Source organism: Nomascus leucogenys, chromosome 23 (assembly GCF_006542625.1).
Source record: "Nomascus leucogenys isolate Asia chromosome 23, Asia_NLE_v1, whole genome shotgun sequence".
Lineage (NCBI taxonomy): Eukaryota > Metazoa > Chordata > Mammalia > Primates > Hylobatidae > Nomascus > Nomascus leucogenys.
Genome location: NC_044403.1, coordinates 7,693,085 through 7,719,135, shown reverse-complemented (window position 1 = coordinate 7,719,135; position 26,051 = coordinate 7,693,085). Strand labels below are relative to the sequence as shown.

The following is a 26,051-nucleotide window of genomic DNA, read 5'->3' as shown; positions in this document are numbered from 1 at the left end:
GCATATAACAAAATCTGGAGCAACCTGGAATCAGCACACCTGTTGTCTGCAGTATATATGATCTCAGTATTTTATCTTCCTTTTGTAGATTATAAGCCAGACAAGTATAGAGACAATATCAGCCTGAGGCTGCTGACTTACTGGATAGTCATTCATTAAGCAAATATTTATGGATGTTTACCAATGCACATTATGAAAGCAAAAAAAAATGGATAAGATATGGATCTGGTTCTCTTAAAGAAGAAAAATTAACATGTGTTGAGGGCGGACCCTCAGTTAAGCCTCGTGCTAGAGATTTTGATATACATGATCTCATTTATACTCATCACAACACCAAACCGTGGCATTATATTCCTCATTTTCCAGGTGAGGGAACAACAGCTCAGGATGATTAGAAACTTGGCCAAGATCACATAGCTAGGATGCAGAACCAGTGTAGACCTATGACTACTTGACTATAAAGTTCATGAATTTTCTTTGATATGAGAATGCATGGCATCCAGCAGAGGTGATGAGACAACAGAAATATGTACACTGCCATATAGCTAAGTGTGATGTGAGGAATTTAGGGGCAGATGTGTGAGATCGGAGAAGACTTCTAGAACAATGGCATTAAAGCTGGGCCTCAGAGAGAGGGCAGGAGTTCAACGGCATAGGAATTGGGGCATTCCAAATGAATTTTTCTCCCACAACTAAGAATACATGGAGAGTCTGGGAAGTTAAAGGTAAGTAATGTAGTTGCCCTGGAACTTGAGCTATAAATGGGAGAACAATAGGGGAGAAGGTAGGCAAAAAAGAAGGGTCCAGACTGTGGGGTAGCTTAGATGCCAGGAAAATTCCAGTTACAGAGTTATAGACTGTGCAGTGTTATTGATGGCTTTTTGAGTAAGGAAATGATTAATTCAAAGTGGAAAAATTAGTCTGGCAACACCAAGCAGGCCATTTGGGGTTGTGAGCCAGGGTTAACCTGAAAAACTAAGATATGGCTGTGGGAATGTGTGGAAGGATGTGGGTGAGATTGTGAAGGTGGATTCATTAGCGCATGGTAGCTAGGGCACCTGGAAGAGAAAAAAGGAGATGCTAAGCATGATGGTGCGGTTCCCTCAGATAACTGAAGGCACTGTGGGATATTATTGATAGCTATATGGATGTCAGGATAAAGAGCTAGCCTAGAGGAGGGAGACGGAAAGGGATGATGGACTGGCTTCAGACATGGCCGGTTTGGCTGCCAGGAAGACATGCCTGTCTAACTGTCCAGTGAGTGACTGAAAACAGAGGGGAAAGCCTGGGGAAAGGTTGGAGCTGAGCATGCATACTTGGCAATAATCTGCATAAAAGTGATGTCAAAGAGGAGGACAGAGAGGAGACAAGGAGTCAAGGGCAAAATCAAAACCTCCTATTAAGGGGTTTTGGGAGAAGGAATAGGACCCTGTGACCAACAAGAGGGAGAAGAAAAGGTCAGCAGGAAGTTAACACTGAGATTCAAGAACACTTCTATTTGTTGATGACAGTTATTGTGATGTTTAAAGGAACTTATAGGTGACTGGCTTTTTAATAACTGTGAAAAGCCAAAGAGAATTCTGACCATGAAGGGAAAGCTTAGAGGAGCAGGAATCATGGGTAAGCAATGGGCTTATGTTGCTGTTCGTGTTTTTGGTTAAAATATAGGGGACAACATGTCTTAAAATGAGGCTTCAAGTCTCTGGTCCATTCTTCCAAAGAGCATCTCTTTCAGAGGTAGTGTACCAACATGATGATGATTATGACCATGAAGAAAAGGGCATAGAGGAAGAAGCAGTGCAAAAGAAAGACCATGAGATACACAGAGAGGTTTCTGAGGGCAGCGTCATTCTCCTGCATGGGACTCACCCTTCTAAACAACAGCTTGGCCCCATAACGCTATACCCTTCCACCAAGATCTGTCCTCAGGCTTGGTTATGCTTGAATGAGAACCTGTCACTTTGTCGTTTTAGAACAGGATAGCTGAGTGGACTTTTGAGTTAGGTAGTCCTCTGTTCAAATCTTGGCTCTTCTGCTTACTAACTGGATATTGATGGGAGCCAAGTCTCTCTTCCCATGTTTGTAAAGGAGTGGTAATATACATCATACCTAGTATTCATTTTTTAAGAATAAAATGAAAAGAAATACCTAAGTAAAAGGCCAGACATGTAGTAAGTATTCAATAAATAATCATTTAAAACAATTTTATGATGAGGCTGAAAGGGGACAGAGCTCCAGGTGAGGTGACCTAAGGGAAGAGAGGATCATCCTTGGAAAGGCTCAAGGATCTGCTGAGAAGAGAAGAAAGGAGACACACATACATCTATTGTGAAGAAATGGAGGTGGTGATAGCTGTCACATAAAGAAGAGAAAAATAGAAAAAAAAATACAGGGTGTGGGTTATTTTTCTATAAAGGTAGGAAGAGGTATATTTATCTTCCAAGGTTGAAGGAGTGTCCTCTCAGCCTCTTCCCCAAACCCCCAAATTGTACGACATCTTCCTTGATTACATCTCAATTTTGCTATCCCCATCTAATTGAGACATTAAACAGAAGACTCTCGGATCTCTCTCAGTTTCCTTCTAGCAAATCTCTACTCAGCACTGCACAATCCACTCTACCTAAATTCACCAAAGCCTCCTAAATGAGAAATCAGAAGGCTTTTTCAGGTCATGTTACTGGCCTTCTCTGCTTGGACAGAGTTGATAACGAATTCATTTCTTTCCAAAGCTGTTTTCTCCACTCTCTTCCACAGGCCACTCCTTCCTGGTTCTCCTCACACCATTCTGACTTGGTACTCTGAGTTGTTGGTGTGTGCTCCTCTTTCTCTCCTAAGTCTTCAAAGCTAGGGCTTTCCACTTGTAGTCTCTCTGCATCTCTTCTCACTTGGACACCCTCCTCCACACTCCAGATTTCACTATCACATATAGGCTGAGGATTCCCCAGTTACACTCTCCAGTGAAGACTCAATCTCTGAGGCTCAGACTCATGAATTGACCTGTGCTGTATCCCGCTGGGATGGGTCAGTACACATCTCAATTTCAGGATTCTCAAAGTTAAACTCGGCATATTCCTACCTAAATTGTTTTTTTCATCTATTCTCAAGCTAAATCACTTGTTAGTATTTCCACCCACTTGGGCATCCAAGCTATTTTTCATATCCTTTTCTAAGCATCAAGATTTAAAGATTTGATCTCCTAAATATTTCTTGACTCTGCCTTCTATCCTTAATACTGCCACCACTAACTCGCCTGCTTTCATTACCTTTCACTTGGACTGTGGTAATGACCTCCTACCTGATGACTCTGCTTCTGGTACTGTTTCCTGATGAATGACCTCCCAAAGATGCCACAGTGCTCTAAAGCAAAAAAATAGACCCTGCAGTGTTCTACTTAAAATTCTTTAATGGTTCATCTTCCCCTGTAAGTCCGGATGATAAAGTCCAAACTGCCTAATATAAAAAGCCATGCGTGGTCTGGCCAACCTCATTTCTTAGCATGCCCTGCTCTGAACTTTACATCAGCAACACTGAGCTACTTTAGAGTAAGTGAAGACCCTTGTACTGTTCTTCCACCTCCATGACTTTGCTTATCCTGGCCTTTCTGCTTGTACTCACTTTGATCTGACAACCTCTCCCTTTTGTCTTTTACCACCAGCTCAGTCACTATCTCTTCTAAAGGCTTTCCTGACTCTTCTTTCTCACTCCCTACCCCATGCTGGAGAGGTATCCCTCCTCTGGGTACCGGCAGCTTCCTGTAAACTTCTCTACCATTTCCTTCAATGCATGAGATAGCAAGGCTATTTATTGTGTTTGTATCCCAAAATAGATCGTGAACACCCTAAAACAAGGAATGACTACTTTCTATTTGTTTCCACTGAATATAGCATATTATTACACATTATTACCTGGTACACCTACAACTGTTGGAGGAAGGTAGAAAAGGTTTGGAGAGCCATTGAAGTGAATGAAACACTCAACAAAAGTTGAAGCAAGGAGAGAATGAAATGTATTGAGGACCCAATTTGTTACATACAGTAACGTTGTAGTGAACCCTTAGGCTTGTTTTGTGACTATCACCAAAAGATTTTTTTCAGCCTAATGTGGAAACAAGGAGGGTGAATGAAACCTAGAGTGGGTGATCACCCAAAGAGGAGGATAGATTCTAGGGTGCCAAGAGACCAGCTACAAAGACAACTGAAGCCAGAAAGAGGTGATGGGTACAGAGAAGAGGGCAGAGCTGAGGGGGATGATGAGGGCAACGAGAAGGAAGGAGAAGGCTGTGTGCACTAGGAGAGATGATGATGGGAGAAGGGGAGGGGAGTGGTGTGTGTGTGTATGTGTGTGTGTGTGTGTGTGTGTGTGTGTAAGAGAGACAGAGAGAGAGAGAAATTAAAAACTGAGAGAAGGGCTGGGTGCAGTGGCTTACATCTGCAATCCCAGCACTTTGGGAGGCCGTGGTGGGTGGATCACCTGAGGTCAGAAGTTCGAGACCAGCCTGGCCAACATGGCAAAACCCCGGCTCTACTGAAAATACAAAAATTAGCCGGGCATGGTGGTACGCGCCTGCAGTCCCAGCTACTTGGGAGGCTGAGGCAGGAGAATCACTTGAACCCAGGAGGCAGAGGTTGCAGTGAGCTGAGATCGTGCCACTGCACTCCAGCCTGGGTGACAGAGCGAGACTCCATCTCAAAATAACAAACAAACAAACAAACAAACAAACAAACAAACAGAGAGAAGGCTCAGTTCAGAATCCAAAACACAGTGATGTCAGTGAGTAGAAGTTCAAGCTGCTGGAAAATCATATTTGGATTCATATTCTAACAAAATTAAATGTGATTCTGTTGCGTAATAAATATGTTACTGTGATTAAAAACCTGTTTGCCAGAAACCTTTTGGCATTTTGCATCACATTTCTATAGTCAGAGAATCATGTAAATCACAGAAATAATGACAGGATAGCTTTGGGGTATAATTCCTCTCTCCATTTATAGAAGCAGAGAATTCCACTCTAATGCTCAGTTACATAATCTGAATTTTATCCAACCTTCATTTTGAAATAATTTTTCCAAAAGCATGAAAAATAAAAATCCCTCTAGCCCCTTTCCTGCAGTTTATTCATCTATTATTTTAGCATCTGCAGAACACTTACCACAGATGAAACAAGTTGTCTTTAGAATTTCTTCCTTTTTCTGTTTTTCGCTTCTGAGATCAGCAAAAGTATCGATGATAACACCAAAAATCAAGTTCAGAACAATAATGATAACAATGAAATAAAAAAGAAGGTCATAAACCACTCGGGCAGCAAACAAGGGCTCCTGAAATAAAAATTTTAAAAAAATGTGTGTATGTGTGTGTATATATATACACTAGGCATAGTGATTGAGCACACTGTCTAGCATAGAGAGTATATTCAATAAATGTTTGTGAAATGAATATAAATAGTATCCCAAGTTGGAAAAATAAGGCTCACTTCCCATCTTTACTTTAAGTGTTGTAAGAAAAACTTCCTAGCCTATTTCCAGAACCACTTACATTTCTCTAGGACTGACACATGTCTTTCCCACAATGGTGGAACTTCACTTTCTTTAGAAAGGGCTTTATTATGCCATTCTGCTAAATGCATTTTGGCACAGTGGTCTCCTATCCCAGACATTACAGAAAAGGTAGTTAAATGTCAATTCCAAAAGTCAGTGATTAGGGAGCTAAGGAGGGCCTAACGACTTGTCAATTTCTGGAGTAGGCTTTATTCTTGGCCATCCAGGGTCAAGTATATACAGCTCCTTCTTATTTCTACCTGATGAACAGTGTTAAAATGCAAATTAGAGACCAGGCAATCCAGTTTTTTAACAGAAGAGGAACCTGAGGTTAAGAGGTTAGATGATTTGACAATATGATACCACTGGCCGGAGCAGAGCGAAGATTCTTTAAGCTCCCGGCCTGGCACTCGACATTTTGCAGCTAGTGAGAAGTGTTTCCACTTTGCCATTTCAAGATATAAAATCCTGTTAGAATTTGCTCAAACGTTATATTTATCAGAGATAAATGATGGAGGCTATTCCTGTGCAGAAGCAAAGAGTAAATCTTCATGCTCAAGAAACCTGATAGGCAAGAGGCAACCTCGTTTATGTTATTTGTGTAACAATCAACTCCTATATAAAGTTCGCAGTCATGATTTCATTGCTGTAATACAATACACAGATTAACTTGGAAACATTTCACCACTCTACGAACACACAAAGAGTTGTAGTACATTAGCTGTTTCTACGTAATCCTAGCAAACAATTAATTGGCTTTAACAGCCATGGTTATACTTTTAAAGCAAATGGTACAGTATATTATCCTGAAAACCAAAACCAAATTATAAATGCTGTGAAGAAAGGTTTAAAAAAAAGATGTGCTTCTTGAAAAAATACTTTTACTCTGGCTTACATCTTTCGATGGCCTTCTTAGCACATCCCCCACGCCACCACCATTCCTGAGGCCCTGGTTCAGCACGGTGACAATGCACATAAGGAGAGTGTCACAGGTCCTTTCAATTCCATCTTCATACTCTTCATCAGCTATAAAAACACATACAAATATATGATATAAAATTATGTAAAAATATATAAAATAAAATACACATAAAATGGAATATACATACAATAAATAAGTTACATACATACACATAAAATAAGTATGTAAATTTATATATACACATATGTAAATATACATACAATAAATAAATATACCTAAATATACATAAAATAAAATATACATACAAATGTATAAGAATATAATATCAAAAACAGTGTAGCAAACTTACATTTAAAAAAATACACTATTACCTCCTTCCAAAGGGCTATTTCTAATTGTGCCCTGACACAACTTTTGGAAGTCACACAGCATCTGTTCCATATGTGGCAGCACATGACTGACACATAATGATGAAGCCATATATATAATGTCCTCAAATATTTTGTTTCTTCTATAGGTACAAAATAACAGGACGGAAAGCACAAAACATAAGGCTCACATTCGTTGTGCTTGTTATGGTAGGAAGAGATTGTGGCAAAACCTGGAAACACAGCCATGTTACCCAAGAGGCAAAAGGACTACAGGGGAAAGAGCGAGAACAAGGAAGCTTGCCTGGCTTCCAATTCTGCTCTGTTCCCACACTGGGACTCGGGCAAGGTCCTGAACCTTAGGATCCTCATCTGTAAAATGGGGAGGGCCATTTGGGGGTTATACTCTTCAGAGTGTTGTTTAAGAATTACATTTAGGGGTCCTGGGGCGGTGCCTCATGCCTGTAATCCCAGCACTTTGGGAAGCCGAGGCGGGTGGATCACTTGAGGTCAGGAGTTCGAGACCAGCCTGGCCAACATGGAGAAACCCCATCTCTACTAAAAATACAAAAATTAGCCGGGCATGGTGGTGTGTGCCTGTAATCCTAGCTACTAGGGAAGCTGAGGCAGGAGAATCACTTGAACTCTGGAGGTAGAGGTTGCAGTGAGCCAAGATCACACCACTGCATTCCAGCCTGGGTAACAGAGCAAGACTCTGTCTTTAAAAAAAAAAAAAAAACATTTAGGGTATGTAAAGTATTACACTTTGCACAGAGATTGGCATACACACAATAGTTGCTTAAAAATTGGGGCAGATATTATTTCATTATTGCGGTTAAGTGTCTAAGCTTTCTTGAGGACCAACCTGGAGCTCTTGATAAGAAACACAATGTATTTATGTGAAAAATTCTATTTAGGGATAAAGAAGGAAAGAGAAAAAGACATAATGTGACAGAAAAATTCCTATTCTTATTTTGTTTAAAGGTATTGGGATCCAACTTGAAACATAATTTCTTAGCCATTTAAAGTAGTGAAAAATTAATACTAAGTTGGATATTAGAATCAGAAATTCCTAACACTGGCAAATGACCAGAAATGTATTTTTCTCACTACAAGGTTAAAGAACCACAGGGGTGATAAATTTTGGGATTATGCAGCCACAATGTGCACGTCAAGGCATGAGTATAAAAACAACAAGAACAATTCAGTCCAACTTTATCTACGTGCTTCATGCCTACAGTGCCTTTGATACTTTGTTAAGAGAAAAGGCTAATTTTCCTTTTCTGAGCCGACTTTATTTTAACATCCTATGGATAAGGGATCCTGATATTTTTACTTTCTTTGGAGCTGTTTCCTTTTAAAACATGCTGGGATACACCTTGAGAGGAGGGCTGAAGTCAGAGATGAAGGTGCGAGTGCAAAATGCAGCATCAGAGACATCGGCAGAATCTGTGCTTGGTCACTTACCTTGGCGCTGAGTCCAAGGCACATTCTGATTTAAAAAGTAGAACTAGAACTCCTTTGGAGGAAGGAGAAATGGGGAAGAGGTAGGGTCTGTGGTGAGAGCAATCAGAGCAGCAGTGCAGACAAGGAAGCCAGACCAAGGGTGGGGGAAGCTCAGTCTGGAATGTGCTAGTGAGGTCCCCCCATACACGGCAGTAGATGCCAACATGATGGCTGAGAAGAATATCAGGAAAAAGAGTCAGAAATGTGTAAGAGAGCAAAAGGAGCTTTTAAGGGGAAAAATCATTTTCCAATAATCAGGTCATGTGGAGCATGTCTACGTGCTACTTTGCCACAACTGGACTTTCCATCACTACCGTCTATCTAGTGTCATGATCTGCCTTCATTTATTCATTCAGGAACTACCTGGTCATGTCACAACAGGTGTTTGCTAAAGGCTTAGTAAATGCCAGATTAATCAGCACATCAACGCTACAGGAGAGGGCTTCTACCCCTCTCCAAGAATTTGGAAATAAGATTCTTTGTTCTCTAAGAGGTGAGCTCAGTAAAATCCACACACAATTCATGTGATTAGCCATTGTGAAATAAAATGAATTGGCTGAAAAATCTATAATGAATTGGTTTTCTGTGTGGCGTGTAAATGGGAGGAGAACACCCTAGTCAGGTCAATGCCAGCAATCATCCTGCTCAAGATAATCAGTACAGAGGCATGCTGATTTTATAGAGAAGCCTCTATACCCTCGGTTAATAAGGTACTACCTTCGTGAGATACAGCCACTCTCAATATGGTAAGCCAAGTTCCCAGGCATCCAGCCTGAAAGTCAGGCTCTGAGTCATGGTAAATTCATCTAGCAAATGCCACCTTGTGGTTACCTGTGTAATCAGCTGGCCTTGCCCATGCCACACCTGCCTCCTTTCACTACTCCAACAGCCGCTGGATGAGGTGCTAGGAATATATGGGAGAAGGATGGAAGTGTCCCATCTGTAGAAAATTTATGGTCCCTAGGAAAGGTGGGTCAGCAGCTGAACAAGGGCAGTGCAGTATCACAGGATGCTGCGGAGGCAAAACAGATGCACATCTCACAGATGGGGGCTTCAGTATCCTGAAGGGGGTATCACCTGAGTTGGATTTTGAAAGAGGGTCATGATTGGCCAGTAAAATCAATGAGGGAAGACATTCCAAGCAGATACCACAGGATGAGCAAAGGCAAACAGGCACAAAAGCATGCGGGGTGTTTTGGGAAACTCAGGAAGATGGGAATGATTGGGCCTTTGGTAAATGCAGAAGGGTGTGGGAGGTGAGAGAAGAAACGCAAGAGGGTACCAGGTCATGAGGAGACTCACATATCAAGCTGAAGAATTTAAATTTAATCTTGAAATTAGGGGGAGGCACTGGAAGACTTTCAACAGGGTAAGTTGGCTGTCCGGCCAGTTGGCGAAATAGTACAAGATAAAACATGTACAAGAAAATTAGCATGTGGTAAAAAACACAGAAGTGGAAGCCAAGCATGGTGGTACATGTGTGTAGGCCCCGTTACTCAGGAGGTTGAAGGGGGAGCGTCACGTGAGCCCAAAAGTTGGAGACTGCCGTGAGCGATAATCACACCACTGCACTCCAGCTTGGGTGACAGAGAGACTCTGTCTCTAAAAAAAACAAGCAAACAAACAAAAATGCAGAAGTAGCAGTGATGCAAAGAGATAGAAATAGGGAGAGAAACTGTACACAGATAATTAGAGGGGCATCCCTCTAATTAATGTAGACTCTATATTAAGTAGTAGAATCGAGTTTGCCTTGACTCATCAATGTACTAAGACTTGAGTAGAAAGGCATCTCACGTGCCAGGGACAGAAAGCCCCAGAGGTAGAAAAATGTATGCTTGTATGATGAACAGCAAATAAACCAGTAAATGCAGGTGAGAGGAGTGGAAGACGAAGCTGGAGCGATAAACTGGGAGCTCTCTGTGAAGCTGTAGGGAGTTTGGATTTTATTGGGCGGGTAATGGAGCATCATGGAAAGCCTGAATTGGGGTAGGGGAGGAAATATGCAAGGCAGTGATTTCTGACAGATAGTCTAGTGGTGATATACTGGATGAATTGAAGAGGAAAGAATGACTGGAGGTGGAAAGACCACTTAGGAGGCAGTTGCAATAATTCAGACATGATGTTCTATGAGCCTCAACCAGGGTAATGGGAGAGAAGAGGCAAAGGATGAATGACAGGAAGCTGACAGAACTGTAGGCAGAAGGCGGAAGGCAGCATTAAATACAACTCTGAGGCCTCCCAGCCATGGGTGACTTAGGAAAAGGATCATCCCATTAGACCATAGAAATAGACCATTTAGAAGGAAGAACTGGATGTAGGGTGTTTTGATGAAGGCAAGGAAAGCATCTCAGATGATTTGTATGTTTATAGAATGAGAAGACAATAAAACATTTTTAAAAGTCAGAGAGGACAAGAAAGTTCAGAGGATACTGTGATCCAAATTAAGGAAGACAATAATTTTAAAGATGTCAAAATTGCAGAATAGTCAAAGGCAATGAGAAGCAAAAAATTGGTCACTGGATTAAACAATAGGGTCATCAGGAAACAGTAGGAAGAAGGCAAAGAGTAGAGAAAAAGCAGTGCAGAAATTAAAGGAGAGAGGGTTGGTCAATTGTTTTATAGGGAAATTTGGTACTGAAGGAAGGAGACTAGCAGCATATGAGTTTCAGGGAATAAGAAAACCCAGAGGAAGGTTGAATTAGGACCTAAGATGTGTGTAGAAAGACAAAGAGAGAACAGATGATGACAAGGAAAAGATTTCAGGTGTAAGAACAATGGTCCAGTTGATGGTGGCCAGGAAGTAATGACAAACACAGGGATAGTTATAAAAGAAGGGAGAGGGCCAGGTGCAGTGGCTTATGCCTGTAATCCCAGCACTTTGGGAGGCTGAGGCAGGCAGACTACCTGAGGTCAGGAGTTCAAGATCAGCCTGGCCAACATGGTGAAACACTGTCTCTACTAAAAATACAAAAATTAGCTGAGCATGGTGGCGCAAGCCTGTAATCCCAGCTACTCAGGAGGCTGAGGCAGGAGAATCACTTGAACCTGGGAGGCGGAGGTTGCAGTGAGCCGAGATCATGCCATTGCACTCTGGCCTGGGCAACAAGAGCAAAACTGTGTCTCAAAAAAAAAAAAAAAAAGAAGAAGAAGAAGAAAGAAGAAGAAGAAGGACGAGGAGGGAGAGAACATGTTGCTTATAAACAAAAGGAAAGAATTAGTGAAAATAGACTTTTAATGTGGAGACATTTAAAAGAACTAAATATATACCTATGAAGAACTTAGAACAGTGCTTGGCGTATAGTTAGGACCCAATACATTCTAGCTATCATAATTATCATTACTGAGAGATGGTGGTTAAATCTCATGAAAAGTTTTGGTTTTAAAACAATAAACAAATCCTAATCTTGAATTCTATGAGGTTAAATAATCCTCATTTTCAGTTGACTAGTAAAATACAGTATTTTTTTCTTAATTTATAATGCAAATAAAATGTTTTATATGAGGGAAGGAATACAAACATATTTTAGTGGCTCTGAAATAGTTCCCTCTAATCTGAAGTGTTAATCTATAAATTTTAAAAAAAATATTGGCCATGCTTGAATAACGGTATTTAATAATGCCATATTTCTGCTTTAATAATTAAATTATTCAGTGTTTGTTATGGTTTCTCAGTGACAAGGGATTGTCACTGACACACGTTTGAAAGTATGAGTGCAAATGAACACCTCTTGTGGGTGGAACACCTGAGGTCAGGAGTTCAAAACCAGCCTGGCCAACATGGTGAAACACCTTCTCTACTAAAAATACAAAAATTAGCCAGGTGTGGTGGTGCATGCCTGTAATCCCAGCTACTCAGGAGGCTAAGGCAAGAGAATCACTTGAACCCGGGAAGTGGAGATTGCAATGAGCTGAGATCGTGCCATTGCACTCCAGCCTGGATGACAGAGCGAGACTCCATCTCAAAAAAAAAGAAAGAAGGGAAGAAATTAAAAAAAAAAACCTCTTGCCTGTTAGTCTTAAGCTTTAATTGTAATCAATTCATTGGTGGAAATGCTGATTTTAAAAATTTCAACTAGATCCAAAATGTCAGTACTGCTGGAAAAATAAATAAATAATAAGAAATAAAAATTTTAACGAGAAAAAAAATTTAAAACACTGGGGACCCAGTGGGAAGTCAACATGTAGAATGCATTAAGGCTGACTGGCTTCTGGTATTCATCAATCTTTTCTATTAAAGTAAAATATCCAAACATATTAAATTTGAATTATTCATAAATGTTAAGTGTCTGTGAACTCTGTCCTTTTTTCTGTACATTCGAATGATTTTTACTTATAAAATGATTGTAACTGTATTTTGTAAATTGTTGCAAAAAGGCCTTGCTTTTTTTAAGGTGAATATTTTTGTTCAGGAACCAGGGAGGTCTGCAGCAAATGAAATATGAAGTTTTTTTTTGTTTTTTTTGTTTTTTTTTAAACACAGTTGGTTGCCAGTTACTGTGTGAATTTTCTGGCGCTGGGACAATGACCTTCCCTGCATCCACAGGAGCCCTCTGAGGGAGCTGGCCACTCTGCCTCCTAGTCACCGTGAGGCTTGTTATTAAGCTGCTGTGTATGTCTGCACCTTTTGTAATGTGGACCTGCTGTCCACAGGGTAACAAACTAAGGCTGTCACGGATGCACACTAGGGTTTGCAAGTTAAAATTTAATCCTGGTCTTAGACATAGAAGTTATTTTTTAATTTAAGTGACACATGCTGCACAACAAACCCCAGGTTCTAGCTTTCACTCTACTTTTGCAGTTAACTACATGCAGTCAAAATTTAAAAGTGGCAAAGGCTAGCAGATCAAATCCATAACATTTTCAAACAGATAAATTTTATCACTTACAATGTCAAATACAAAAAGTGTATGGAAGAAAGAGTAGATTAATACAGGCATTCCTGTATTTTTATTACTGATGTAGGAATACTCCCTAATTGTGAAAAGCTATTGCCACCATCTCTGGCTTCCAGCAGTATCTGTGACACACCTCCAGAGATGAAACTCCTCCACTCTCCAGATGGAATCCTCGCTTTCCTCCCTACTCTGGCAGCTATCCTTACAAAATCATCTCCACCTCTTCCCCCAACTCCTAGCTCTGCTGCAGCCTAAAAGATGGAGACTTTCCCCCAATGTGCCTGGGAGGAAGAAGTCACCATTTGTTCATAGGAAGGAGAAATGATGTTCTTTGTGTAATATATTAGGTGAAGTGCAGGTTATAGAGGTTTTCCTGGGAAGCCTTTTATAAGAGCTTGTATTCAGAGTCATGAATAACATCCAAACAGAACAGTTTATCAAGCTTAACATTATTAATATTTTGGGCTAGATGATTCTTTGTTGTGGACTGTCCTGTGCAATGTGGGATGCTTACTAGCATCCCTGTCCTCTACCCACTAGATGCCAGTAGCACCCCATCCCAGTTATGACAACCAGACATGTCTCTAGACATTGTCAGATGTCCCTGGGGGGTTGGGGTAGGGGTGGGGACAAAATCAACTCCAGTTCATAAATACATAATAGAGAATATTTATATTCAAGAAATTGTCTTTAGTAGGTATAAAGAAAGGCTTAAAGAAAATCTATCCAAACATACTCAGTGAAATGAAATAATCTCAAATTTTGGTTAGGGAAGCAATAATTTATAGTGATCCTTTAATTAGGAGGCAATAAGACAGAAGATTGGAATATAGGCTTTGAAATCTATGTTGATATACATTGACTGACTAGCTGTGATCTTGGCAACCTATTTAATGCCTCTTTCCTTAGGGTCCTTACCAAAAATGTAAGGATAACTAGTAGTATCTATCTATCTCACACGGTTGTTGTGATAATGAAGTGACATAATGCACACAATGTGCTCAGCACAGTACCCGAAATGAGTAGGCTTTCTCCAGGTCCTTGAACATGTCTCAGGGCATTCACTCTCAGATGTTCCATGTGCCCGGAACACACTTCTCCCTCCTCTTGGCCTGACTAGCTCCTTCTCATCCTCCAAGTCTCAACTTCAGTAATTCCTCTTAGAAAGGTCTCTCTGTCTAATCTCCCAACAGCCAATCTCTATTGTGATGATCAGTCATAGCACTGTTAGTAATACTCACCTTATCTTATAACTTTTTATGTTTCCCTTACTATAAGTTCTATAAAGTCCAGAATCATGTTTGTTTATTCAACACTGTGTCCTCAACAGCTAGCATGGTGATTGGTCAAGAGTAGGGGCTCAACAAATATAACTATGTGAAAAAATGAATGAGGGAATGAATAGACAAGGCTTTTATTATATTATCATCCTCATCATCAAGGTTTGTACTGAATAGACTTAACTACTCTCCCGTTTTCTAAAAATATTTACTTTTTAAATTTTAAGATCAAAATGTCACAATAGTAATAACGCATGAAATAATTACAATAGACCATTTGGTTGAGCATCAACAATCATGCCTGGGGAGTTGTATAAAGCCTAACATTTACAGGATTACACAGAGCTGGGCAGCCAACCATCCTGGGAGAGTCTCACACTATGAATGACCTGGAAGACCTCATTCTAGGAGAGTGGCCCTGGCAGTTCTCTCTCTCTGTGCCTTGGGAGCCCTGGCTACCACGCTGTGGGTGAGACTCAGATCCTCTTCTGGGCCCACTGAGTCAGCCCTCTTTGTACACTCTGGAACAACAAGTACTAGCTTTGTTGCTGGTTCACTAGCAAAGCAATATTTTGTCTTGAAATCAAACCACAGTTAAAGTATATTTGCTTTAAAATAAAGGAAACAATATTAAAGAAATATGCAGAGATAGAAGACCAATGCAAGCATAGGGCCACTGATACTTGGAACCATGTTGTTAAGATAAAATATTTGTGTTAATAATAAACTTTTTAACATATTATTTTTCATACTCTGTTAAGGGGGAAAATGTTGAATTAAAAGAGAAATAAATACTGATGACAATAATCTGAACTTTGAGGTGGCCAAAGAGATCCCAAGAGTCATTTAATTTTACCAGGCTATTTCAACTATGTCCAAGTTTTCAAAATCTCTCTTTTTAAAAAGTGATTTTTTAAAAAGTCATGGATAATGATGGAAAATGAGGGACACCTGTAGACCCGAATTTGAGACTGTGACAGACTCTGCAAGCTGCTGAAAAATGCTGCTTGACACCAAGACAAGATACTGAAGTGGATCACTAAAGAGACAGTGTGAGTTAGGACTAACCCACACTATCAGTGCATTCAGTACACGTTCAGACTAACCTCAAATTAGAAATGTAGCAGACATCACGTATCTGGGCTTTGGCAAAAAGTCTTTGATAAACAGTCTCATGATATCCTTTGAAAAAAGATAGAGGAACATGGGCTGAATGATATTAACAGTTTCTTTAAGAGAAATTTCTATGCAACTGAAGAATTGCACAAAATGCAACCGTGTCTATGTGAGAGCATGTTCTACTGCTTAGCACTGCATTGCTGTCTTATGCATTTCTGGCACCTTCAATGGAAATCTTCTAGAACAGAGGTTGGCAAAAAAAAAAAAAATTTCTGTAGCCAGATGGCAACTATCTTAGGCTTATATACAGTTTCCATCACATGTTTTCCTTGAAAAAAAAAATTACAATCATTCTTAGCTCAAGGGCTGTATAAAACTAGAGCAAGTCATATTTTCCCATGGGACATAGTTTGCCATCCTCTGTTCAAGCGTGTATCAAACTTGAGGACATGAAGGAGAATAAATATATTGCTTGACAGAATCAGGATCCATACAGACACCATGAGGCTCATGGCACATTAGAACTGGAAGGGACCTGAAACCGAGAGATCATCTGGGCAAAGACCTATCTATTCACTGGTGAAATTGCGACAACCTGGGATTATGGGCTGGCAGAAATATATAGAAAAAAAAGGCATGGGCTTCTATTTGAAATCCCAAACTCCTAATTATATGAGAACAGGGTGGCTGTTTATGACATGACAGCTGAACCAGTGAAGAATGGCATTTTAGCCAAGAGTCAGCCAAATATGGGTCAAGAGTGTGATGTGGTTCTAAACTCCAGTATCCAGAATAAGACAGCACCTTTCAACTGCTTGCCCTGGAGTATAATGGCAGTAGTCACTGTTACAGTATGTGAGGAAGGCTGAAGAAATTGGAGGTGTTTAGATTGGAGGATGCAAATAACAGGATTTTAGAAACTGCAGAGCACAATAATGCTATACGAGTCAAGAATGAGCTGGTTCTTATTGTTAGCCTTGACTGGGAGAGCAGGCGGCAGGGGAGAGAAGTGCTGGTGACAGCTGTCCACAGTGCCTATGGCTGCTGGGACACTGGATGGAACGTATTCATGTGCTTAATTCTCTCTTTAGGTCAAGAAGCATAAAATATTTAGTCAGTAGAAGGGTCTATTCATTACTGCTCAAGCAATAGTCCAACATCTCAAGGAAAAGGCCGTTTAGGAAAGAAAGCACTATCATTACGACCAGACAGTGTGGTCCCAGATGGAATCTAGGGAACTCCACACTTACATTACGCTCAACTCTTTCTTCCCTTATCTGTCCTAAGTCTAACTTTGCCCTCTGTAGATACAACACATCAACTCCTACTAAATCTGCTCCTGTTTGTATATGACAACCCTTAAGATATTTGAAGACATACACTCCCTAAATCTTTGCTGCTTCAGGAAACAGGTCACTAATTTCTTCTACAGTTTATTATACATGACACATGCCATAGTTTCCAGCCTGCCACATCCTATGAGACCAATTCAGAGTTTAAAAAATTATTTTTATATGTATGGTTCCATTTGATCCTGTGGAGGCAGGGAGTTTCATTCTCATTCTCTCTCTAAAGAGAGACAGATAGGCAGGGAAGTCATCTGAACAAAGTCCAGGAAATTTTCATAACTCGTCCAAGACATAGAGCTAGAGAGCGTCAAGTCCAGGATTATTACCGAGTCTTTTGAGTTATAAGCCCATGCTCTTCCCGATCCTGTGTTAAAGGCTACACAGCTAAAAGGGACTCACTTAGTGTAGTTTGCAATATGGTAATAGAATCTTCAGCAGCACATACCACAGGGTAAATGTGCTAAATCCTCCTGAATAAAACAATATAAGGAACAGGAGAGGGGTACAAAATGACCAATGTGGGAATCTTTTCTCCAGTTCAAATCATCTTTGTTCTTTTACTCTCTATTCTTCTATATAAATCCATCATGAAATTTGTAGAGCAACTCCCTAAGAGGTAATAATATTTACCAAATAAAACTTCAGAGACATGAAGTTCATACTGACCCAGAGTCCTTTCTACAAACCTGTATTTGAAGCTGGAATTGTGGGTGAACAGTTCTCCTTGGCACATGCTTCCATCATGGTAGTAAAAGTCATAGCAGGCACTTGATGACTGCCTAAGAAAATACAAAGTAGTATATAATACAGAGTCCATATGCACATGATGAAAACTGAACCTACAGTTCTAAAGATATGTAAATTAAAGGCATTCATACTCCACCTTAGCTGTGTTCCTAAAGTCCTAGGAAGTTAGTATGGAATTCTGAACACCGTTTTGCCTATTGAAGTAATTTTATAAATGGAGAATAGCTTCATAGGCCAACCCACTAAAATCCTTTTATAACTTTTTTAAGTGGTTGAGATAAAGCATCAATACTGTAGACCTTTAAAACCATGTGTAATACTGTTTCTATGGGCAAACTCATTCAGGGTTCTGACTTGGGATACCAGGAACGTATTCCCCTCTATGCAGTTGGCAGTCTCTGAGCCCTAAACCACTGGTCCCTACAGCTGAGGCAGGGACTGCTGCTGGTAGTGGTTCTAATGGTCAGATACAGGCTCTAGAGAACTAAGGGCATCATATGCCTTGAGGAGCAAGAATCTTTTGCCAGATCTGTGTTCAGGATCTTCTATTCTTCCATAGTCCCCAGGAATCCATCTGCTTCCTGGCTCACCACATATTTCCCTGACCCAGAATAGAATAGAAAGTAGTCACCCTCCTATTTGTATGAAACAATGTTTCATTTTTTTAAATGTTGTTTTTGTTAGTAACAAATATGAAGTAAAGAGGTTCCTCTCAAACCTATGTTTCACATAGAGCCATCAAGGGAAGTCTTCATGATGGAGAGACAAGGGTGGGTCCAGTTGTAGCTACAAAGGCCATAGCAGTATTGAAGTGAATTTCCCAGCAATGCCACACCACGATTACCCCTGACTCTGACTAATCAGCTGAGATGGGGTAGAAATGGCAAAGGAAAGCTGGAGTTTGGAGGAAACATGAGGAGGAGGAGGCAGAGTGAGGCTGGGGTTGCCAGCCACACGAACACTGGAGCTGAGAGAGTTAGTGTTCTCCCCAGAAAGGGTCCACAGATTTACCTCCATCCCCTGAGGGTGGGCACATCCCCATTAACCCTGAGTTGAGGGTGGGTGGGTGTGGGGGGTCAGAAAGTGAGAGGAGAAGAGTGTGCCCTGTGGCCACTCCCTTATTTAATACTTACTGAAGCATCCCGCTAGGCTCCACAGGCCCAGAGCTAAGGCCTGGGAGAACAACAGTCAACTAGAGGACATGGAGAGATATAGACACAATTATAATTGACTGGATACAGTGAAGTACAGATTTTTTTAAATGTAATACATTAGAGGAGGAAGAAGTGAATTCTAGGAGGGGGAAAAAAAACCCAGAAAGCTTTTTGGAAAAGGGTCCATCTGAAGGAGTCATAGGACTTAGATTCATCAAGGTAAGGCAGGGAGCAAAGGGGGGTGATTCTAGGTGCAATCTGTCTGACAAAAGGCGCAGAGGTCAATGAAGGCATGGACCAGCCAGAGTGACCAGAGCTACCAGCCACTACTTTAAACCAAGAACCCCACATGCAGTGCAGATCCGAAGGCTGTGAACCAATGAGAGACAGTGAGAGCTATGGTTGGAATGAGTAATTTGGGCAGGCAGAAGAGAGGCTGTAGGTGGGAAAGCCACATAGGCGGCTCCAGCAGAATTCTGGGTGAGTGGAAATGAAGGTGAGAAACAGGAGGATGGCCCTGAAAATGGGGAAGAGGGACAGGTGTGGGTCAGAGAAACTGTCACCTCCACTTCTCAACAGATCCTTCTCTCTAAGTTCACAGACTTTTCTAAGACACTAATTTCCTGAACATTGCTCAAGTGGCGGCTACTTCATCTATCAAGCCAGATTCCTCTGGTCCTACAGGCAGGATCTGCGTTTCCAACGGCATTTGCCAATTACTCATCCTCTACTCTCACAGGGCCCTGTGATGGCTTTACCATTCAGCTTTAGAACTCTCAACCTCCCCTGGTTGCTCCCACCAACTGGTTTTCTGATCTTTTCTTCTCATTCGCTAAAGAGTTGCATATTTCTCTGCACTCCAAATTTCACTGGCTACCCAGAGATGCCATCAATAATGTCACTCAATATATGTAGTCAACTTTGCAAGTAAATAGTGTCCAATACATCAAAGAATAAACTTAGCACTATGTATCAATAGAGACAACATATGGCATTAGAAATGAGATCTGAAATATTATGAAAACAAGGGTGTTTTTCCTAGGGCATCATGTCATGTATAATCTCAGTCTATGAAACAAACACTCTTAATCTATGAATAATCAAGGGTTTAACTTTGTTAACTGTTCCCATATGCTGGGTTTTCATAGTATTTATAAAAGCTTTATTTAACAGCATTCTATATGAATGTGTATCAATATTTTTAGTAAAGAGCTTGAAACTTCTGGTCTACTGTTGCCCATTTTGTAAAAAACAAAAAAAGAAAAAAGGCATTTTTCCAAAGAGAATATTTATATTCATAACACAATGATAACCAAGTTACTTTTTAAATAGCACAAAATATTTACCACTTGATTCATAAGACAATAACTACTGCATACATTTTGAATTCATAAATTATGATTCAGCTTTAGACTCAATCTGTACTGAGTTACTCAATGTCATCATGCCTCCAATCTAGTAAGTTATTAATGTGGAGGTTTTGGGAAGCAGATAGTATATATATATATATATATATATATATATATATATATATACACACACACACACACACACACAAATACAAGTCCCTATATTTATACCTGTAAAACTCTGGGAAAAGTAACATTTAAGGAAAAAGAACAAGAAAGACAGTAACAGAAAATACTTTATGTTCCTGTGAATAAAGACTAATACCTAGGTATAAAATTCAGGACAGTCTCAAGTTTAATAACTTCCAGTCCACATATATGATGTTTCCATTCTGTGCTTTGATGACTGAGACTTACTAATAGAGTTAAATGCCATAATCTAAGTACTACCATATATCATCAATTTAATAATTAAGAAATGTTTGTTAAAGGCAAGACAGAATATCATTTGCAAGGCATCACTAATTAAATCCTAGTTTTATATTTAATGGTTTGAGGAGAAAGAGTGTCATATTTTGCTTTCCATTCTCTGCAACCCATAGTCAGCAGAATCACCCAGAGAAACCATTAGCAAAGTACAGAACTATGATTTCTACCCAGCAAAGCAGGGGAGGAGGAAAAAGAATAATAAGCTTCAGAAGCTTAACCAAAACAACACAAGGTAGGAAAGGGGGAAAAACACTTTAGAAAGCTTAATAAATAAAAAAATCAAAATAACACAGAGAGAATAAAGCCTTACACCACAGGAATCACACTCATTATAAATGGATGGTGCCTAACCAGTCACGACAAAAATAGAGTATAGAAATTCTGAAAGTCACACACGATAGATTTGGTCCATTAATCCCAATATTTTGAGCATGTCTTCCTTCTTTTGCTCAATATGTTGAGCAAATTTCTTATGATCTGGTGGTTTCAAATCAAAGCATTTATCATTTTCAGTTATTTAAGTATAATATGATATACTATGATCAAACATGTATGGAATAATGATTGTGAATGATGCTAGCTGTTATTTTTGGGGAGACAGGGAAAAAGAGGAGGAAAAGATTTTTAAAGTTATTATCCTGCACTGAAGTTGTTGACTATCTTTTGGAATATAGTCAGCTTTATTGAAACTTTCTTACCAAGTGAGCTGGGATGATGTTTCTCATGTAAGTATTTCCCTATACACATTGACAGCTAATATGCAGCCTAAGAGTACTTCACATTCCTGACTCTTAGTAGTAAACAAAACATATTCTCAAAGGAATAAAAGAGAACATTTCCTCCATTCGTGTTTATCTGTAATCCTGTTAACAAGCTACACACAAGTCATATCTGCCATCAGAGAAACCTCATTCAGTGGTAATAGCAATACCTGTAACAGGAGTTCGGTTTTTCAGCCTATCAACTTCCATAGTGAAGTCATCCTTCAAAAAAAGGAACCCAATAATGGAAAACAGGTAGACGAGGATGAGAGCCAGGACTGCAGTTAGAATAATAGAGCGGCCATTTCGTGTGACACTTTTTATGACATTCAGCAAAGTCTCTTCTCTGTACACCAAATCAAAAAGCTACAAAGATAAAGAAAACACTAATAAGAAAAGAAGGCATTGGAGGAAGAGATGAACAAACAAAAATATAATTACAAATACAAATGCAAGCCATTCTAGTTTATATACAAAGAAATAACCTAAACCACCTTAAAATGAACCAAAGTATTTATTTCTTCTCCAGCTGGAATATATTAATAAACTGTTTTTCTATAAAGATACATCGAGCACAACATACAATGTGCATCTGTTGGTTTCATAACATAATATCAATTTACTAAAACATTACAGAAATAGCTTAGTTTTAAATTTGAATTCAGACAAGTTATATTGTACTTTACCAGCTTAGCTACTTATTCACTTATTCTTTATTTTTGGTCTTACTGATATTCTGCAGTTACTTCTGGAATATGTAAAATGGCTTAAGTGAGAATGCTGAATTAGGTCCTCATTACTTAATCAAGGGATTAGAGGTGAAATTGTAAGAATAGTTTCATGAGTCTGATGCAGTGGGGAAAGTATGAAATTTAAAAATATCTGGGAAATGCAAACATCCTTCCTTAGTAACAAGGTATAATGAGGAAAAAACCTATTACTTTAGTATATACTTTTGGAAATGGAAGTATAAACAAAAATATAATATGTAATTTTGCTAACTGATTTTCTCTAATAGGTTACTACCTATTTTGTCTTCAGTAGTAGAAAATCTATGCACTAGTCAAGCTATGTGTTTGCAATCTGTGGCAGACACTAAGGACAATTTTATTTATTGCTACATTATAAAATTGAAATTATACATTAGAAAGCACATGTTTTATTATTAAAATCTGGTTAAATGCAATAAAATCACGTTCACTTTTAGAAAGGTATAAATATCTGTTTGGAAATGAATAGTATTTTTAAAATTGGAATAATTGGGGTTTGTCTTCTATCTGTGGACAGTAATTAGAGTTTCTGAACTGGCTGAGATGATCAATTATGTGTCATACACCCCTTCAGGACCTTGTCTATTTTTTTTTCTGAGTACTGAGGGTTATACAGTTACTGTCCAATTTAATTGTAGTCTTGCAAATAATTGCTGTCTAGATATTAACTTGTTTGCTCACCTATGGAAACTGCTATTTTATGATGGTTAAATTTTTTAAAAGTTTATTTTGCTATCCATTTACCTCCTGGAAGGAGCAGCCAGCTTTAGAAATAAAGTCAATATTCTTCAGTACAGACAAATTAACTAATGTACATTCAACTTCCAAATTGTTGACACTGTGGCTTATTAAATTTATTTAAGCAGTAAGTTGACATAGTCGAGATTTTTCTTTAAGTTAACTCGGCAGAGGTTTAAAGAAAAAAAAATCTGGCAATGTGCTGTAGGTCAGCTCTAGAGAAAGTTTATAGCTTTCAGGAGCTCCTGGGATGCTTGCTAAAAATGCATATGCCTGGGTTCCGTTCTAGGCCCATGGAATCAGAATCTTACAAAAGCTGTTGACATTGGGCAGGCTGATTGTTCTTTCCATTTATTTCTGAAAACAAAATCTAGAGTGTGGTTTTTATTATTCTGGATAAAGGACTGACAATTGTGGGTACAACAAGGAATTCATATTCAAATTTTTTTCAAATATAAAAAATCTTTTAAAAATATGCTTACATACGATTTTTGGTATTACGTATATTACAATTTTCTTCTAGTCCTCTAAACATCAAAATGGACTATATCCTTTTCAGAACCAACCCAATAAAAACAAACTAGCATCAATATTGTAAGATTTGAAAGATAAAAGACCAGAGGAAAATACAATTAGAAAATGGGGTTAATAAAAACATAAACGTGTACATCATTTCACATGTTTTCCATATTATCTGATATGGTTTGGCTCTGTGTCTCCACCCAAATTTCATCTCAAATTGTAATTGCCATGTGTCAGGAGAAGGACCCGGTGGGAGGTGATTGGATCATGGGGGTGGTTTCCCTCATGCTGTTCTTGAGATGGTGAGGGAGTTCTCTGGAGATCTGATGGTTTTAAAAGTGGCAGTTTCCCCTGCGCTCTCCTCTCTCTCTTCTGCCACCATGTAAGATATGCCTTGCTTCCCCTTCACCTTCCACCATGATTGTAAGTTTCCTTAGGCCTCCCCAGCCATGTGGAACTGTGAATCAATTAAACCTCTTTTGTTTATAAATTACTCAGTCTCAGGTAGTATCTTCATAGCAGTGTGAGAACGGACTAACACATTATCTGTTTAATGGATCTTGATATTCCTATCCATTTTATAAACAAGAAAGTTGAGCACAAAAGTATTATAAACTCTTCAAATTGCATACATTAAATGGGTATAGTTTTCTGTATGTCAGTCATACTTCAGTAAAGTGGTTTAAAAATTATAGAATATTACATGTCAGTCAGGTAAAAGTGCTGGGTATAATAGGACTTTATATATCACAGACAGGTTAAAAAATGAACTTTTTCCGGTGAATCAGGGCAAAAAGAATTCATTTAGATTGTTAGAACAGAAAAAAATATCTGTTGCTGAATAATCTAACTTAACTGCCTATAAGTTTATATGAAAATATAATAGACAAATCTACTCTTTACTGTGGCTCTTTCAAATGTTTGAGGGTATATGGAAAATTGGCCTCATTTCAGTCTTCTCAAATGGGTGTGCTAGATAATAGGGAGGCAGGAGGTGCTGGATTTGTCCCTCATGACTCAGGCAAATTCCTCAACAAAATGTTTTTAGATGTTTAACTTGTTTTCAGGGATCATCTTATTGGACAATGCTCTCCACTGCATGCCAACTACGAACTGGAAAGATAAATAAACTGTTCCTATGGCATCATGATGGTAACCTGGTAGTGCTTTTTAAGTTTCAAAACATTATCACATATTTGTATTGGCTCCTCTCCTGGTTTATGGCTATAAACCAGTACATATGTAGGCAGGTAAATCAGAATTTTTTTAAAAAGCAACCTTTAGAAAAAAATCTGAAAGAGCCACTTAATGAGTTAAATATATGTAGATAAGTTTAACAGCAATGACATATTAAACCAAAAACTATAAGACTGTTCTTAAAACAACTGTCTCTTTGCTATGATGGTTTTTTTAATCCCCCTCATTTTACTTATATGCTATTCTAAAAGTACACATAATTTTTGATATTATAAATAAAATACAGTGATTTCAGTATCTAAGAAAATATACCCCTATTTTGTCTCCCACACTGTAGAGAATCTTTAAATGTAAAGGGAAATATTAGTTGGCTGAAAGCAAAAGCAGCCCTTGTCATGTGAAGCCTGGGTCAAGAGGTGGGGTGACTCGTTGCTTCTCAGAGAGGAAATAAAGAACTCCACCACCTGTGTGGTTTCCCAAAGAAGAAAGACTACAAATGATAATAATTCACGCTTTTCCTAGGAAATTCTAAAAATAACATAATTTGTCCTAAATGTCAGGCTTTGCTTAAAAAATATAATCAAAGGAAGAGGCATAAGAAGCAGCAGCATTGTGTACTTTTTCAGCAGTGATTGTCCACATAGAGATGTACTCACCAGGAAGCTATAGAAGAATTCATGAACAAAAAGGCCCAGCATGCAAACCAGGACATACGCCACGTGATAGAGAAAGGCCATATCCAGGATGACTGCTCGGTACCCACGGGTGAACGTGCCACGATTTCCAACAAAACTCACCAGAAAAACAATTTTATTACAAAGCTAAAGGGAGGAAAGGATTAGAGATTACTGTCTTATTTATCCTGAAACTCACATGGATGAAAACTATTATTCATAAAGTACATGACTTTTTGACATGGATGAAACTATTATTCATTAAAATCTATGACTTTTTGACATGGATGAAAACTATTATTCATAAAGTCCATGACTTTTTTCATAATTTCTCATTTTGTAGGTCTTCAGCATTGCTTACAAATTGACATGTAAACATAATACATGCAAAACTTGCATCCTTTGCAGTTCCAGGAAGAGAGAGAATGGTAAGAGACTATGCAATCAAGACAGTTCTGGATTTAAATCTTGGCTCTTCCATTACTGTTGTGTGACCTAGTTCATGCAGCTGAAGGCTTTGATGGTTTATTCTGAAAAACTGGAATAAAAGAAATTCCACCTCATAGAACCCCTCAGAGGATTAAATGATATAATACATATGAAGTCCTTAATACAATGACTCCTAAAAATATTACTTTTATTATATTTTTTATAGTAAATATGTAAAATGTTTTTAT

At 38.9% G+C, this 26,051-nt stretch overlaps 1 protein-coding gene across 4 annotated transcripts in view; it reads right to left on the bottom strand.

Annotated features, from left to right (window-relative positions):
- ITPR2 (inositol 1,4,5-trisphosphate receptor type 2) overlaps positions 1-26,051 on the bottom strand; it is a 501,416-nt gene that overhangs the window by 60,843 nt on the left and 414,522 nt on the right. For all 4 annotated transcript variants that reach the window (XM_003265625.4, XM_030804417.1, XM_030804419.1 and 1 more), the window contains 5 exons: positions 25,357-25,521; positions 21,644-21,839; positions 17,660-17,752; positions 6,430-6,560; positions 5,150-5,315 (listed from right to left, as the gene is read on the bottom strand). In XM_003265625.4, the coding sequence (XP_003265673.2) occupies positions 5,150-5,315; positions 6,430-6,560; positions 17,660-17,752; positions 21,644-21,839; positions 25,357-25,521 (751 nt within the window). The remainder of the gene's footprint in view (positions 1-5,149; positions 5,316-6,429; positions 6,561-17,659; positions 17,753-21,643; positions 21,840-25,356; positions 25,522-26,051) is intronic.